Raw genomic sequence first — 18,235 nt, 5'->3', positions numbered from 1 at the left:
TGTGCGTGTGTGGTGTCAAAAGTATTGCAAGAACCCATTTTAGTCAGTTAGCACCACCATGTTGACAAGTAAAACTCAGATTGAATCAGAAATAAAATCAAGCAAATCGGCTGCAGTAAAATCAAATTTGATTGATCAAGAGGTGATATTTCCATGCTCTCTTAAAATTTATTACAGTGGACAAATTTGAGCACTAGGGCCGGGCACAGTTTCCCAAATCTTTGGAACAGGAAAATTAAGAAGACGTCCAGCTTACCTAAATTAGTAGTTATTCGCTAAGTTAGTTCACGCAAATTTTGATGTGTTATAATTGTATATATTAGATAGTACTTTAGATAGTGGTGACAGGAAATCAAGGAAGACATCTGGAATTCTATCGGTTTCATTCCCAATATTATGTGTTAGGCAGCATGCGGATATTCTTAATTTATATATATATTTTGTAATTTAACAATTCCTAAGAGCTTGTATTAAATCGGGACCGGCGGTTTATCTAACATGTGCAAAGAAGATGGGTTCACAGACACTAATTTTTCTTAAGAAGACAATTTAGTATGGTACGTGCTGGTACAGCCCCAGGAAATGATTTCATACCTGAAATACTTACATATCAAAGTGCAATATATTTGTTTCAGCATATTAAAATCCAAGAAAAAGAAAACAACGTAACAAAGAACATATCGCTATCTCTTAGTAGTTGTTAAAAGTGACTAGTGATGACACGACTAAAAACAGAATGGTCGTTACCCTTCAAATTTCACTGTAAATTTCGCTTAACGTATCTCTAATCTAAACATGGAAGTTGCTAAAGTCAAAGCAGAAATTTTCTTGTCAATGAGAATTTTGGACTTTTTCGTGTTCTCTACGTCACAGACCCCTTCAACTTGTCTCAACTTGTAACTTATGGGAAGTAAACACAATGAATGAACTCCTTTTAATTGGTCAGTTAAGAAATGATTAAACCAATGAAAACTCTCGCCTGAAACTTGTCTGAGACGTGTTTTTTTTTCAGTAAAAAGGTAAATTAGGTTAGAAGAGGACATAAAAGCTTCTGGTTTTTCAAGGACTTGTCATTCCTCATCGGATGGCTACAGCCTTACGACTACAAGGTTCGTATTTAAAAGCATCTTCTCAGGTTTAATGAGTCTAATTCTTGGAGTTCTTTCTTTTTAGTTTAAATTTTTCAATTACAATTCAATCTGTTAAACTTTGAAGAAAGGTAAAGATGTAGGATTATTGTTATAGCCTCGTATTTAAAAAAATATCTTTGTATACGGTTTGAAAAACGAGTACAGGTCACTGACACTAGGAGTAACAAATTTAGTATATTTAGTGCAGGCGATGGGATGAACTTAATGCACGTGTACATGTTTTTGAAGAGTTCACAATCATGACATCCTGTGTGAAGATACCGCTGGCCACTTTGCTGTTAGTACTGATCACCTTTTGTTCTGCAAATGACAACAACAGCAGCAAACCACGTGACAGGGTGAGCTCGTAAAAACGAACATTGAGTTATCGGAGGTTCTTTAATGCAGAATGTAGTAGGATAATTGAGAAGTGATACACCTAAACAAGCTCGTTACCTTTAAGAATGCAATGGCAAGGAACGAAATAAGGAATGGTTTATTTTATATAAGAATGTTTTATTGGTTTTGGTGACCCAATGATTGTTAGGGTGACACTGTCTGCTTTTTTTTTTGTTTTCACCTGTGATGATTTCATAGGTTCATGGTAAAGGATATTTAAAGCAAAACAAATTATTCCCGACAGGGCTATAATGCATGTTTCCTTTTTTAGAGCAATCCTCAACAGACCTCATCATATGGTTCCTGTGGTCATGGTGGGTGTTTCTGTGCACCAGGAATTCCAGGCATCCCCGGAAGCTCTGGACCCGCGGGTTCAGCAGGTGTTGCGGGATCACCCGGTAATCATGGACCTGAAGGACCCATGGGCCCTCGAGGAAACAAAGGTGATGAAGGAGCCCGTGGAAGGCAGGGGCCTCCAGGCCCCAAAGGAGTTATAGGACCTTCAGGCCCAGCAGGTCCACGTGGAAAGCAAGGTCCCCCTGGCCTCAAGGGAGCTCAAGGACCCTCAGGTTCAGCTGGTTCCCCTGGAAACAAGGGTGATACAGGCGCTCGTGGAAAGCAAGGTCCCCCAGGTCCCAAGGGACCTCAAGGAAACTCAGGTTCAGCTGGTTCCCCCGGAAACAAGGGTGATACGGGTGCTCGTGGAAGTCAAGGTCCCCCAGGTCCCAAGGGTGCTCCAGGATCGTTTGGTCGTAATTGGAAACACTGCGTTTTTAACAATCTGGGCGATGGAAGGGACTCTGGATTGATCAAGGTGAAGACTCAGCTTGCAGCTATAGATCAAGGAAGTAAACCTACAGTAACTTGAAGAAAAACTTAGCTCAGTTCTAAAAATAACTTGAAAAATTTTCAACTTTATCTGGAACAATTTTCTTTTTAAACAGTCAAACTTGAACCTTTTACAGCTTTCAGACCAGATTGCATTGTTCATTACGGTAGCAAGTATATTAGTCTAGTTGTTTTAATTCTAATTTCTAAGTTGGTGTTTGTTTCTATGTTATTTCCACAGGAATGTATTTTCAAGAAAACGTCACACAACACAGCGCTGCGTGTCTTCTGGAGTGGCAACCTTCGCATCTATAACTGTGACGCCTGCTGCAGTCGATGGTATTTCACCTTTAATGGTGCAGAGTGTTCAGCCCCAGCAGCCATTGATGGAATAGTGTACATGCCATATGGAAGAGGCAGCAGACTAAAGGATTTACACCGCGTGCGTCACATCGAAGGAGTTTGTGAGAAAATCCACAAAGGCAGAGTGCGCGTGGGATTCTGGGTTGGCAAATGTGCTGGTCGGAAACCTGCTGATGCTCAAACAGGCTGGATCTCCGTGTCTCGGATGTACGTGGAAGAAATACCTCCCCCACAGGCTTAATAAAAACAGATTCCGATTTCGTTCCTACGTTAAAAGTCGATTAAAAAGCTTTCTTAGACAATAATATTTTTAATCTTTGGAACATGAATAATAGTAAGTAGTTTTGGAATTTTAAGCAAGCACAGGTCATTCTTAAGGTTATCTCTAATCGTAAAAAGAGGTGAAGCTTACGATATGGAAGAAAAGTAAACAAGTAAAAAATTTAACAATGTAAAATAAAGCCGCTTAATGATATAAAATAGCAATTTATTTGAGAATTTTATACACCAGGGGTCACTGTTACGGGAAATTCTCTTTTGCAACACCAAAGGGAACGTTTCAATGAAAGGAAAGAAAAAAGTATTAGTTCAGTAGTTCATACACGAGACTTTCACACAACTTTAAAAACACAGAAAAACCTTTTCATTTCTTTAAATTCATTTGTCGTGGCAAAAGACAACGGTGAATAACTTCACGGCACTTAAACATGGTCATTGTTGCCAAAACATGTTTGCATTTCTTCACATATCGTGACAAGGCTCAGGGTTGTAACATTGTCGAATTCTGACAAAAGGGGCCCTGCGTCACTTGAAATGTTTCGTCTTGTAGTTTCACGAAGACGGCGCCCATTTTTAAAAACAGAATGTTCTCTGCATCAAAAAATCTCGCGCTTTAGTAGCATGTAAAAGTCTGCTTCCTCCATAGAAAAAAAAAATCGTTAATCGGTAACAGGCAGGAAATACAAAAATCAACCTCCAATCTCTTTCTCAAAGCCTTCGTTACCCTTGATCTTGGTTACGTACCAAAAGGATTGCAGCCTCTGGGGACGAGACTGAGAGCCATGTAACTTAGAGCTTTGGAGCACTCGGACGTTGCTGATCCAGCATCCTCGGAGAGCCAGGGGCGGTCAGCCAGATCGGGATAAACGGCGGCGAAAGTTTTCAAGAACAGGCGAGACAGCTTGAAACCTTTCGCCGCCGTCTCGGGCGTACCTCATATTCTCCCCTGGTCCACCGACTCGCAAAGCCTCGAGCCGATTCTCCCATATCTTATGCATTTAGGCTCATTTTGCTTTGTGTGCGGGTCAGTTCCGGGTGAGAATGTATAAATTACTATTGGCCAGCAAGCAGTAACGTTTACACAGGGGTCGTGTGCCACAACAAAAGGAGACTATTCTGCTCATAAACCGGTTGCAGTTCGTCCTAAAAAGCCTCAACTGGATCGTTACTACCTTATCACAGTTTGTACCCAATAAGTAAATTGATTTATATTGTCCACTTTACCATTCCGCTTAAAAGAAATCTTTTTTCACTATGGGCTTAGTACTTGTAAATAGGTCAAATACTCCGAAGGGTTGGGCAAGGATGTAAAATATAATAATTATGTTAAGCTGCCTATGTCTAGAAGAGGTCGCTTTGAACATGTTGAATTTCCATTTTGATCCAGAGATCGCTTTTCCGTTCCCTGCCCAATTCCTTCAATCAGCATTAATGATATCCATTAGACTATAAAGTGTGGGTACTGGGGATGGGATTAAAGCAAAGATTAAAAAGTAGGGGAAACTGGAAACGAGAATTTAAGATGCCTCAATTTCGGTATGTTACTTAGCGAAGCTTTTGATGAGCCGGTAAGCTCTACCCAGGAGCCCTTTCAACGGCCTTTGATTATCAATTCCAACTGATGACGTGGAGCACTTTCACGAGAGGTGAGAGGATAAAGAGTCAAAACTAAACTAAATGAATTTACCATGAAAGAAGTTATGTTTTACGCCGTTTTGGTAGGTTGTATGGAGTCGACAGCATTTTCAAATTTTAAACTAAAAATAACAAAATAAACCAAGAGAGCCCCTTTATCCTCTCTTGAATAAACTTATGTCCAGCACTTTTGCTGGGATAACGTGTCAAACAGAGCAAACACTCTGGGGATCTGTTCAGGATCGAAGCATTTTGCACACAAGTTATAATTATTGTACAGTGTATTGCCAGAGATACCGAAAAGTAAATTACTAATGCAGGCGAAAAGAAAAGTTGATCTTTTGACATAGAGACTTAAGAAACTCGGTAGCATAAGCTCGCACTGAAAAATTGCATCTCATTTGGATCAAGACGAGATCACAAAATAAACAACTAAGTATATCAGTATTATAGTAACAAAAGATCGTTGCTATTTGATTGGTCAAATTAGAGATTATTTAATCTGTATTAGCCAATAATATTTTATTTTACAACGAAGCTGACCATTAATATATATTGTTCCTCTTTTACAAACACGATCTGACGAGAACCTCACTTAATATATGCACAGAAAACAAAAATTTTCACTTTTGGTATGAGCAGCTAAATTATACAATTGAATGGATGTTTAGCGATGGCGCAGTCTTGCGGCGAAAGGTTTAATACTCGAAGAGTCGGAAAGAAATTACATGTAACGCACCCTGGAAAAACGAGACGTTTAAGAAGATGCACTGCGAACGCTTCTGAAATCAGATCATAATTTTCCGAGAGCCTCAATTTTCTAAGTACTACTCTCCATCCTTATACTTTTAAGGTAACAGCTTACATTATTGTTGTTAATATGTGAATTGTATTGTTTATTTTCTATGTTTCGTTTAACAGTCTTTTTTCCTCGTTGACTCAGTTGAAGGTTCTGCTTCCTTGAAAGCAGTTATGCAGCAAATAACCCAGAATGTAAGTGCGTTCATTTATTTTGCATTGAAGCGTAAAAACATTATTTGTTCGTAAGATTTTCCAATAAATGAAGATCAGATTCACATCTGCCGATACGGGATAAATTCATAAAACTTCGTGCTCACTTTCGAATGATAGGGATCGGCCGGAATTGAACCAAGTCCCCGTGATTCTAGTTTTACAATTCACACCAAGAGTCAATTACTTGGTCGTTTCTGCAAAATCACCACGTGAAAACCTCAACCTCAGTTAAAAACTATATGAAGTGGTTCGAACGTTTTGAATTTGTGGACGAATTTTTCTGATTTGCCCGTTGAAATGAAATCTCTTTACTAGTACTTCGCTTGAGTTGTGTTGTCTACTCAGTTTTTACAACTCGAAATCGTGATTTTGAGCGCGAGTTGACACAAAATACCTTGCTTCATAGTCATACTGGAAGGCAGGTCAAACAGGTTTTTTAGTTCTAACCCAAAGACAACAAATCTGTGATATAAAGACGGTTTCACCACAAATTTATAGGAAAACAAAATCGCTTTAAGGGACGGAGAACGACTTCGATGCTGCAAACTCTTGCGCGCAGTAATCTGTGTTCGCTGATGCTTTATAAGAAGGTTTAACAGTGAGTGGCTACAGTCGAGAGTAGACGCAAATTAAGTGACCTCTCCTCCAATTCGTTTATCAAATTAAATGCAATGCACATCATGACAAAAGAAGAGATGTATTAGTGAAGTTATGAATATATGAAAATCATATATGAGAACTGCGGGGTGAGGAATTATATGAAAGAAGATCATCGAGAATTATCTATTTTAAATAGCTACTATATCAGGAAGTTACATTTCCAAGAGCTGTTCAAATTTGGCACTTAACACATGCCAAGAGCAGCTTGAGTAATCTTCACTTCTGTATAGCTTGCGTGGTTATAACCTTGAAGTTGAAGAACTTGCTCTTTCGGGAGAAAAATGGATATCGATACATTTAGGGCTGCATGGTCACATGCTTTAAAAGATTTCACTGTTTTATTGACTTATCGTGTGAGAGTTATCAATAGAAAAAACAGAGCTAAAATAATAGACGCAATAATTATCTGAAAGGATAACCCCTGACTACGCAAACAGAAGCAACCAAAGCATTGCTCGTTAAGAATACAATAATGTAGAGTGATCTCAGCTTTAATAACTTGTTATTACGAGAATAATCAAACAAATCAAAGAGTGATTCAAATCATTGTTGCACAAAACAGTCAGCAACAACAACAAAAAAAACAAGACAAGAATTAAGGATTCAAGGTAATAGCAGTTTAGATTTGAATACAATCATGTATTTTTACTCTATACAGAAATTCTTTACAATGTTGCGTTTTTTTTAATCTCATATTTCCTTTTCGTCTCCTTCTTTTCAATCGATCGTGCTTTCCTGAGCACAGAAGGATTATTGAAATGAGAAATCATGCTAAAGATAAGTAGTCTCACAACTAGTTGTGAACCACGACGGTCTCATTTAACGAAACAAAATTCAGTGAAGATTTCGCAACTGATTCCCATGATGAGCACAGAAGTAAATAATCGTCTTAAAACCACAAGCCTGATCAAGAATTTGTGTCTCCTTTCGCAGTTCAGACTGCCAAGTAAGTGACAAATTCAGTGTGAATTATTTTTGGTCGGTGCTTTGCTGTTAAAGTGAATTTCTTTTTTTACCCACTTTAGAATTCCTTGAATGTTTCGAGGTTAACGTGTTTATAAGTGAAAACTACGGCCGTGGGTAGACGAGGAATGCGACGATAAAAATAATCGTTTTCTTTCTTTTTTCTTCGAAATGGTTATTAATAAGAGATGATCGAAAGGATTTTCAAAATTGACTGTGTTAGTTTCAAGGACTGTAAAGTGAAACATATTATTGAGCGGAAACCCGATTTTTCGAACCAACATTGAAAAAGTAAGTTTGTTTGAATTATCCGTCGGGCGGTTTGAAAGATCGGGGGTAAAACTACAGTGTTTGACTGGTGAAGGGAAGTTAGGTTGCAGGTTGGAATCTTCGCGAGTTTCGAAAAACCGAGGATTCCAGAAATCGGGATTCTACTATAGACTTTCTTTAAAAAGGTAAGCACTTGATTCTGAAAGTCCCTTAGATTGTTTTTCGGTGCAATTGTTATTAACTCTTTAATAACTCTAAAGCCAGCATGGATTGTCCATGAAAAAAAGAGAAAAACCGATACAGAGTTACCGCTCATTTTGCATTATGAAATTATAAATGGAAAATGCTTAATAGAAAATGGAATCAGATAGTGCTTAAAACCACAGTTTTTATAGTTTTATTATCAAAGCGATTTAATTTGATAGAAAATAATAAAGCAGGCTTAAGCTTTGAAGGCTGAAAACCAGTAATGAATAAAATGTCTTCTAGTATTGTTGCAATATTTAATGTAGGCGAAGAGTATTTTTTTTTTATCAAGTGTAATCCAAAAGTTTTGATAATTTCGGGGCACAAAACAGTTGTCCTGTGATTGATGACTGAGCGATCTGTATAATTTTTTTTAGGCTGCTCCCGGTAGTAATCGTCAGTGGTTGAGCTCGGTTCCATGCATGGACTAAAAAATTTTCAAAATCACTGTAAAAAAGTTGGATTATTTATTTACATCAGGACATTAACACATAATTTTTGCTGCAGATAAAAAAAAAAATAAATAAAAAAGTAACATAAGCTATGAAGAGGCACAGTTACGTGTCATGTGTGTGTGTGCGCTGTCAAAAGTAGAAAGAACTTTCTAGTTGATCATTGGAACACCACCATGTTGATTGCAGGCAGCAGAAACTCAGATTAAATCGGTAATAAAATGAAGCAAAGCTAAATCAGCAGTAAAATCAAGCTTGATTGATCAAGAGGTGATATTTCTATTGTTCTTAAACTGACTATGGGAAACAATTTTGAGTTCAAATCTTAATGAACCAGAAAATGTAAAAGAAGTCTTTTATCTAAATTAGTGGATACTCCCAGTCTAAAAAATTACGTTTCCTCGCAAATTTTGTGTTATGATTGTAGATATGAGATAGTGGACAGGACATCAACCAAGACGTCTGGAATGCTATTGGTTTCATTCTCAATCTTGTGTGTAGCTAAGGCAGCATATTCTTAAATTATACATAATTATTGATTATTCGATTGCATACTATCTAACTTAACAATTGCTAGGAGCTTGACTGCATTAAATCAGGACCAGCACTTTACCTAGCATGTGCAAACTTCGCAGACACATTTTTAGCTTAAGAACACAATTTAGTCTAGTACTGCTATAACAGCCCCAGGCGATGATTTCATAGCTTAAATACGGACATATCAAATTGTTTCAGCATATTAAAAGTAACAACAAAAAGCATATCGCTAGGTAGTTTTCAAAGATGACCAGTGATGAAACATCTGTTTTTTTTACGTGTTCGATACGTCACGGACCCCTTCAACTTGTCTCAACTTGAAACTTATGGAAAGTAAACACAATGAATGAACTCCGTTTAATTGGTCAATTAAGAACTGATTAAACCAATGGGAAATCTCACCTGAAACTTGTCTGAGACACGTTTTTTCGTTATGTAAACTAGATTAGAAGAGGAGAGGACATAAAAGTTTCTTGTTTGCCAAGGATTTGTCATTCTTCATCAGGTGACTCAGTACAGCCTTACAACTACAAACCAGGTTGGTATCTACTAGCTGATATGTTATCATAGCAAGGCAATAACTGGCTTATTGATACTTTCTATTGTCAATTTCTGGGATTTCTTACAATTTCAATTCTCTTTTACCTTTTTCAGGAAACTGGAAGTCTCTACACTCAATATATTTTTGTACTCAATTTTAAAAAAAAGGGAATAGTCTCTTAACAAGGTATAGTTCACTTTAAATTACAAGGCTTTAATAATGTAGGAGTGATAAAGTTAGTATATCGAGTGCAGGTGATTGAATGAGCTTTGAGTCTGTTCATGTTTTCGCAGAGTTTACAATCATGCAATCCTGTGTGAAGATACCGCTGGCTAATACGTTAGGCTTACTGCTGTTACTATTAATAACCTTCTGTTCTGCAAATGACAACAACAGCAGCAAACCACGTGACAAGGTGAGTTTGTTAATTAAAAGTTTGAGTAATCGGGAGATTCTAAATGCAATTTGATGTAAGAAATGGCAGACTCAATGATTGTCAGGATATTTCCCTAAAATCCCACTGCCTGCAATGTTTTCAACCCAAGACATTGGAAATTGTTTCGTAGAATATTAAAAGACATTTAAAGCAAAAAAAATTTGTCCAACAGGACAAAAATGTATGTTTCCATTTAATATTCTTTAAGATCACACGTCAGCAGACATCATCATATGTTTCCTGTGGTCATGGTGGGTGTTTCTGTGCACCAGGAATTCCAGGCATCCCAGGAAGCCCTGGACCCGCGGGACCAGCAGGTGTTGCGGGGTCACCCGGTAGTCATGGAGCCGAAGGACCCATGGGCCCACGAGGAATAAAAGGCGATGAGGGCGCCCGTGGAAGACAGGGACCTTCGGGCCCCAACGGTAACAAAGGTGAAGCAGGTCCACCTGGTCCCAAGGGACCTCATGGACCCTCAGGTTCAGCTGGTTCCCATGGAAACAAGGGTGATACAGGTGCTCGTGGAAGTCAAGGTCTCCCAGGTCCCAAGGGTGCTCCAGGATCATTTGCTCGTAATTGGAAACAGTGTGTTTTTAAGAATCTGGACGAAAACAAGGACTCCGGATTGATCAAGGTAAAGACTCAGCTTACAGTTAAAGACATGCGAGGTTAGCGTAGAGTAAATAAGAGATTAACTAACTTCAGATCTGAAAATTCGAGTTACGTCAACGTTATCAGGAAAAATGATTTTTATTAACTACAACAGGCCTGGAACTAACCCATGGCTGCCTTCAGATAATATCTACTTGTTCTTCATTTAACATTTTAGTCCAACTGTTTCAATTTTGGTTGCTGAAGTTGCTGATCTTCACAGTAGTCTATGATGTTCCTATTTATATTTTTACAGGAATGCATTTTCAAGAAGACGTCGAACAACACACACTGTAATTTTCAGGGAGTTATAATAACTCCTCTAGTTGGGCTAATTTAACTCCTTACTGTGGAGTTATTTTTCGTGGAGTTATTTTAACTCCAAAAAGGAGTTTAAAGAACTCTTTTTCAGGAGTAAAAGTGACCCCAGATATTGAGGAGTTAAAATAACCCCAAAAAAGGAGTTATCCTGTACCTAAAATTTTTACTCCACTTTCAGAGTTAAATTAACTCCAAAAAGAGTAAAAACAACCCATGTAAGGAGTACAAGTAACCCCATTTCGGAGTAATTTTAACTCCAGACTGGGAGTAAAAAGAACTCTTTTTCGGGAGTAAAAATGACCCCAAATTCGGAGTTAAATTAGGAGTTAAAATAACCTCAAAAATGGGGTTATCCTGTACCTAAAATTTTTACTCCATTTTTGGAGTTATAATAACTCCCTAAAAATTACGGTGCAGCGCTGCGTGTCTTCTGGACTGGCGCTCTTCGCATCTACAACTGTGACGACTGCTGCAGTCGATGGTATTTCACCTTCAACGGTGCAGAGTGTTCCGCTCCAGCAGCCATTGATGGTGCAGTGTACATGACATATGGAAGTGGCAGCAGACTAAAGAATTTGCATCGCGTACGTCATTTTGAAGGAGTTTGTGAGAAAATCCACAAAGGCACAGTGCGTGTTGGATTCTGGGTCGGCAAATGTGCCGGTCAGAAATCTGCTGATGCTCACACAGGCTGGCCCGGAGTGTCCCGGATTTACGTGGAAGAAATACCTCCCCCACAGGCTTAATGACAGCAGATTCAGATTTCCTTCTAACTTCAAGCGTGATTAACAAGCTATTTATAGACAATTTTGGTATTATAAAGAAATTTAAACTGTCAAAAGAAGGGTGAAGGGTTTAAAACATCGTTTGCAATACGAAAGAAAATTTAATATAAAACAATTATATAAGGAATCTGCATGCAATTATAAAATAAAGCCACTTAAAGATATAAAGTAGAAATTTCTATTTGAATAAAAGGAATTAAACAGGGCACTGTCGCAGGAATTCTTGTTATAAGCCTTCACGTTTTCAGACTAATGAAGCACCATAAACCGGAGCATAGTTGTAAGAGTGCTGGTTTGCAGAGCGGGAGGACAGGGGTTCGATTCTTACGGTCTAAACAATAGCACGGGTCTTAAAACAACTAAGACACTAAAAAAGGATTTGCCTTTGCCTTGTGAACGGCTGCTAGAGCTTCGCGTGGCTCAGATGTAACCGCGTCAAAATGGCGGTCTCGTCTCCAGTAGGACACGTAAATACAGTGCCCTCATGCTCAATTAGTACCTCAGTGTTTGCTAAAGATTATGGCACATTAAAAATAAAGTTACGGGTTTCTGTAATTTTCCATTTTAGCTTTTAGGGCGTTACATAACTTTCATGGCTTTCAATGTGCCTTTATTGGCCACTTATTCGATGTTTCACGAAAATACAAGGGGAGGAGAAGTGCAAGGAAGGACAAGGAAGGCGACAATTTGTAGAAAACTGACTTTTCCATAAATCGTGGCTGGTCATCCATCCAGTTTCTAATCCCGCCCAACAGGAGTAAGCTGGAGTAGTGCCGGAATCCGCGAGGCTTTTGCGAGACACGCACTTTCAAGTAATAGTAATATATGCGCTTTCGTACTAATCTGAAGTCTCTTTCCTCTTTAAATGTCAGTGATCAACAGACCATAGTACTTCAAACTTTTCGCCTTGTACTTTGGCAAGGATGGCGCTCATTTGTAAAAGTCAAAGCTTTTTCTGTCCTAAAAATACTAGTTCTTTAGTAGTATAAACGTCTGGCAGTTTCCTCCATAGAAAGAAAATCCTTAATTATTAACAGACGGCAAAAAACAACATGGAATCTCGTTTCCAAAGACTTTTTTGTTCGTTACCCTTGATGCTTGGTACACACCAAAATGATTGCACCTTTGGTAACGAGATTGACGCACATAACTAGTATGTAGCTCACGATACGGTAAAACGTGCAACAAAAACGGGCGACTTGTTTTGCAACATTGCCGCAAAACGAGTTAAATAGGGATATTGCCTGTTTTACCACCCAGGAATCAAACCTGTCTGTTGCAGGTGGAGGAAAGTTGTTGCAAAAAGTAGAGAACGGTTCTACTTTTTCGATTAAAACCTGTACATGTTGCGCGTTTTACCGGCCCAAGGCAAACTTCGTAGTGTTTTGCAGCAAGTGACGTAGCTCCCTAGTATGGCGTGACTCCTGCGTAATTTTATCCAATCAGAAGTCAGTATTCACACAACTTGCAACAATCTGATTTGTTACAAAACAGGTTTGAACGCAGCTAGTAAAACGCAAAACATAGCTTTCAAACTCTTTCCGCAGCAATGCCGCAAAACAGGTCGCGCGTTTTTGTTGCCTGTTTTACCTTAGCTTTAGATCTTTAGAGCACACGCGCATTTTGCAGATCCAGCACCCTTGGTCTGTGAATTCTACTTGCAATCAACTCTTTGAAATTCAGCCTTACGCTCCGTAAACAAACCAACAGAAAAAAAAACCTGTCCTTTATTTTTTATCTGCAGCTGAAAGGATCGACATAATGACGACAGATAAAAAACCATTTTTTAATTTAGAAGCATGTAAAATATCCTTAGTTTTCAAGTAAGTTCTTCAGTCTTATGTCACTTACCGTAAATCCTCTATTAAGCCCCATGAGAGACTTATTTTTTTCAAGCACTTTTTTTTTGGGGGGGGGGGGGCTTAATAGAGAGGGGTAGGGGAAGGGCAGAGAGAAGGGCTTATTTAATCTAGCGAAATGATCAACGGGAGCAAGGTTTCTCGAGGACGGAGGTCATGCGGCCGAAGACCAAAAACAATGTGAATTTCCAGCCTGAATAAACCATAACTGATCTGTCCACGTTAATTGTTTGTGAAGAATAAGAATGAAGGGGAGGGGAAGCGGAGGCTTAATAGAGAGGGGGGGGGCTTGTCGACTTTCCTCCTCTGAAAAGGGGGGGGGGGGGGGGGCTTAATAGAGGATTTACGGTATATGACTTTCCTGAGCCAGCACACCATTACTATCTCGTCACTTAGGACGAGACTAAAGCAAATAAAAATAAAAAATAAAGGAGGGATCACTGGAAACGAGATTTTAAGATGCCGCAATTTTGTGGTTTGTTACTTAGCAATTGCTTTTGATTAGTCCGTGCGCTTTAATTGCACAATACTAACTGATGACGTGGAGCACTTTCAGGCTAGGGGAAAATTAAGACAAAGAAAAGCATTAATAGACTAAAATTATTAACTAACAAAATAAATAGATGTCTGGCGCTCGCGCTGGGATAAAGTATCAAACAAACGCATTTAGGATCAGAGCATTTTGCAGACCAGTAATTGTAAAGTGTAAGACATCGGGTAATAAATAATTAAATTAATCACTTATGCTGTCAAAAGGAAAGTTGATGTATTGACAGGTAGCATAAGTTCGCCCTAAAAAATTGCATCTCATATGGGTCAAGGCGAGATCACAAAATAAACAGCAGACTATATCATTATTATAGTAACAAAAAATCGATGCTATTCGATTGGTCAAATCAGCGATTGTTTAATCTCTATTTATGGCGTTCATTACTGCTCAAAACACTTTGAGCACATTTTTGACTTTCTGACACCTTTTTCACGTCCAGGGGGTCAAATTCTCCTGTCAGGTATCACGTCGTAAAATTTACGACGTAAACCTTGTACTCGCATCGTTACGTCGTAAAATATACCAACGTCTATTTTACGGCGAGAAATCGATTATCCTTCTGTGTACTTTGAAGGTCGTCCTAAAGTCGTCAAATATATCACGACGTCACATTTACGACGTGATTATATTTAGCATGACACGTTACGTCGTTAGCTACACTGAACCTTAGCAATAAAAAGGTAAACGAGGATATGGCGTTCATTACTGCCCAAAACACTTGGATCTTGTTTACTGTGGGTAATGTCGACCGAGATATCGGTCGATATAGCGGCCGACACTCGGTCGATAGTCGGTCGACAGTCGGTCGATACTCGGTCGACACTCGGTCAATACTCGGTCGACGCTCGGTCGGCAGTCGGTCGATATAGCGGTCGATAGTCGGTCGATAGTCGGTCGATAGTCGGTCGACACTCGGTCGAGACACGATCGATAGTCGTTCCAGATGTGTCTCGGCCGATATAGCTTTTCGTTCACCGACACTTCGCCGACTTTTCGCCGACACTTCGCCGATAGTTGGTCGATAGTTGGTCGATACTTGACCGATGTATCGGTCAGTAATTGGTCGACACTCCGTCGATGGGCGGTCGACACTTAGCATTTCCTACATTTTTTAGCTTGGAAAACAAGAAATTAGAAAGCATTTTCTAGCTTGGACCTAACTGTTCTTTTAAATTGTGTTTCTGCTTTTTTAATTTCAAACTTCAATGTACTTAGCCAAAATTCCGAAATAATAGCTATTAGTCATTTATCTAGCCTTTTCTTTTAATTCATGTGAACGGGATTTAGCCTATCTGTATCGATGCCCACCACCTTTTCGCAGACGTTTCCTCCCCCCGTTTTTTTTTTCAGGGGTGGGAGTCTCGCTACACGTAGCCGGCTAGAATTGAATCATGAAGAAGTCCGCTAAGTGAGAATGATAGGCCTTCAGCTTCTTGTTATGAGATTTATTCCCACCGTGTAAGGCCTATATCTGGCTGATTTTTCCTATGCCCAGAATTTTTCAACCGACTCAGAACTACACTGATGAAAAAATGTATTTACAGTTCATTTTTTTAAACTTGTTTTTCCTTAACAAGTTAAGATAATATTAATGTTAACGCGGCGCATACTGTTTCCTTTTATTGGATGAACAAACGTGACTTACCATTCAATATTAATTTCTGTATACGCATGGTCGTCTCTACTTTGAACAAAATATAAATATGAAGCGAAAGGACATGGCAAAAGGACAGGATAATGTAATGAGAACGTAGCGTATCCCACAATAAATGAATGTGTTCAGTCTACTGGATATTTTTGTCACCTTCCTCGGCGCATTATCAGCACGTTTTATCAATAACTGATCGTTAAACAAAGGACTGTTCCCGTCTTCAATGCAGAAATATATAACTTTAATTTGTGGTCTCTGCACAAGCGAGAACTTGGCGTGATGAAGCAGGTCAAAGCCCGATAATAAAAGATGTGTATTCCTCGCTCTTAAAGCATGTCATGAACAGTAATTAATGACGTCTTTGCTCAAAAAAAAAAGCCATTGGACTCATCTGATAAATTAACACACGACTGATATTCGAACGACAGTTAACCGATATACCACCGACAGTTGACCGATATACCACCGACAGTTCACCGATATACCACCGACAGCTGACTGATATACCACCGACAGTTGACCGATATATCACCGACATATGACCGATAGCAAGTCGAGGTGCGTCGTCGAAATATCGACCGATACTCGGCCGATAGTCTATCTCACTATCGACCGACTATCCACCGACTATCGACCGACTATCGACCAACTATCGACCGACTATCGACCGACCATCGACCGACTATCGACCTACTATCGACCGACTGTCGACCGACTATCCACCGACTGTCGACCGACTATCGACCGACTGTCGACCGCTATATCGACCGCTATGTCGACCGATATCTCGGTCGACATTACCCACAGTAAACAAGATCCAAACACTTTGAGCACATTTTTGACTTTCTGACACCTTTTTCACGTCCAGGGGGTCAAATTCTACTGTCAGGTATCACGTCGTAAAATTTGCGACGTAAACCTTGTGCACACTTCGTTACGTCGTAAAATATACCAACGTCTATTTTACGGCGAGAAATCGATTATCGTTAAGTGTACTTTGAAGGTCGTCCTTAAGTCTTCAAATATGTCACGAAGTCACATTAATTATGACGTGATTATATTTAGCATGACACGTTACGTCGTAAACATAACATCTACTTGAAATTACGACGTAAACGAGGAGGTTCGCGTTGCGACGTAAAATAAATTTAAGCTACACGTTACGTCCAGGATATTTACGGCGTAAAGGCAAGGTAGGTTGTAATTAATCCATTCGTTAAGTTGTCAATCAAATAGGTTTTACGTCGTAACTTTTACGACCTAAAATTTATCTGCTTCTTAAGTTGTCAATCAAATATAATTTTACGACGTAAAAGTAAAATATAGTTAACTTGTCAATCCAAAAAGGTTTGCAATCTTTAATAAGTTAGTTAACTTCAAAGTCTTAATAGATTACCATTTACAATGTTTAATAAGTTAACTTCAAAGTCTTAATAGATTACCATTTACAATGTTTAATAAGTTAACTTCAGTCTTAATAGATTACCATTAAAATAAAATTAAAATAAGTTAACTTCAAAAAAATTCTTAATAGATTACCATTCACAATGTTTAATAAGTTAACTTCAAAGTCTTAATAGATTGGCATTTACAATGTTCAATAAGTTGACTTCAAGTCTTAATAGATTACTTAATTGACTTCAAAGTCTTGATAAGTTTTAAAATAACTAATATTAATATGTTAATTTCAGCGCCTAGATTTTACACTTTTCAAAATTAAATGAATTAACTATGAAGTCTCAATCGGTTATCAGCGTTACGAGTCATGCAAAGAGTTAATATTGGTCAAACGTTTTCATGCCTGATATAAGAAAATTTGTATTTCCACCTCTGTCCCACATTTATTACTAAAAGAACGCAACCGCTGGTTTTCCGATTAATAGCTTGTCAATTTCATTAAAATAAATATTTATTCGAAATTCAAATATTGCCAACAAAGATCCAATTATAATGATCTATTTTTACTTAATGAAAGATCTCCCCCTTCTGGCAATATTGAAAATTATCACAACCTCTTGTAACTTTCCGCCAAAAAAAACAACACCCAACCAGCAAACAAGTAAAACTAACCAAAGAGTGATACAAGACAAGTTATGTATTTTATGTATGGATTTATTAAAATCCTCGAGTACTCCACCAAGATGAATTGACTGAGAAGAGAAACTTGCACACTTCCAGAGCATAATCTACCCAGCAGAGAGAGAGAGAAAAAAAACTTTCTTGGAACAAGCAGCATTCTCGCATGAGGTAAAAGTCGTGTACGCCTACCACCCCTTTTTATTGCTACAGTAATATTGATGTTGGAAACTATAATCATGAAGAGCTAACTAGACTCCTGCAACCTGTTGCTCAAATTAATGCTCAGTTCATCGATCATGGAGTTGTATTGAAACATGATAAAGAGTAAAACACTTAATCCACCATAATATTCAAGGATGAGATGTAAAGATATTGAATGGCATCTTAACGACACTTTTGTAAGCAATCTGGGTGACTACTTTTAATAACAGTCTATTATTATTTGGTTAATTACCTTGCTTCCTCCCTACACCCCCAAATTAGGTCAATATACACTATTTAAGCACTGACAGAGAAAACAAAAACTAAAACATTTATCTGGGCTAAAATATAGTGTAGAAAGGTAGGGCTGATTGCCCCCCTTTTT

General features: G+C 38.5%; 1 protein-coding gene across 1 annotated transcript; it reads left to right on the top strand.

The window, feature by feature from the left end:
• The first annotated feature begins 1,019 nt into the window (after positions 1-1,019).
• On the top strand, positions 1,020-11,078 carry LOC140953203 (uncharacterized). Its single transcript, XM_073402703.1, has 8 exons — positions 1,020-1,109; positions 1,380-1,489; positions 1,801-2,343; positions 2,599-2,958; positions 5,556-5,627; positions 9,592-9,732; positions 9,962-10,387; positions 10,661-11,078. Exons 1-8 carry the CDS (start codon positions 1,085-1,087, stop codon positions 10,742-10,744), a joined length of 1,761 nt encoding a protein of 586 aa, XP_073258804.1. The 5' UTR covers positions 1,020-1,084; the 3' UTR covers positions 10,745-11,078.
• Positions 11,079-18,235: the final 7,157 nt, after the last annotated feature.

The sequence above is a fragment of the Porites lutea genome, chromosome 11 (assembly GCF_958299795.1).
Source record: "Porites lutea chromosome 11, jaPorLute2.1, whole genome shotgun sequence".
Lineage (NCBI taxonomy): Eukaryota > Metazoa > Cnidaria > Anthozoa > Scleractinia > Poritidae > Porites > Porites lutea.
This window is presented reverse-complemented; position numbering and strand designations above follow the sequence as displayed.

What these genes read in the sequence shown, in the direction of transcription:
- LOC140953203 (XM_073402703.1), top strand. Translation starts at nt 1,085, where the DNA reads ATGGCTACAGCCTTACGACTACAAG. An exon ending in TACAGCCTTACGACTACAAG is followed by an intron (nt 1,110 to 1,379) that starts GTTCGTATTTAA and finishes ATGTTTTTGAAG; the next exon opens with AGTTCACAATCATGACATCC. An exon ending in GGGACTCTGGATTGATCAAG is followed by an intron (nt 2,344 to 2,598) that starts GTGAAGACTCAG and finishes TTATTTCCACAG; the next exon opens with GAATGTATTTTCAAGAAAAC.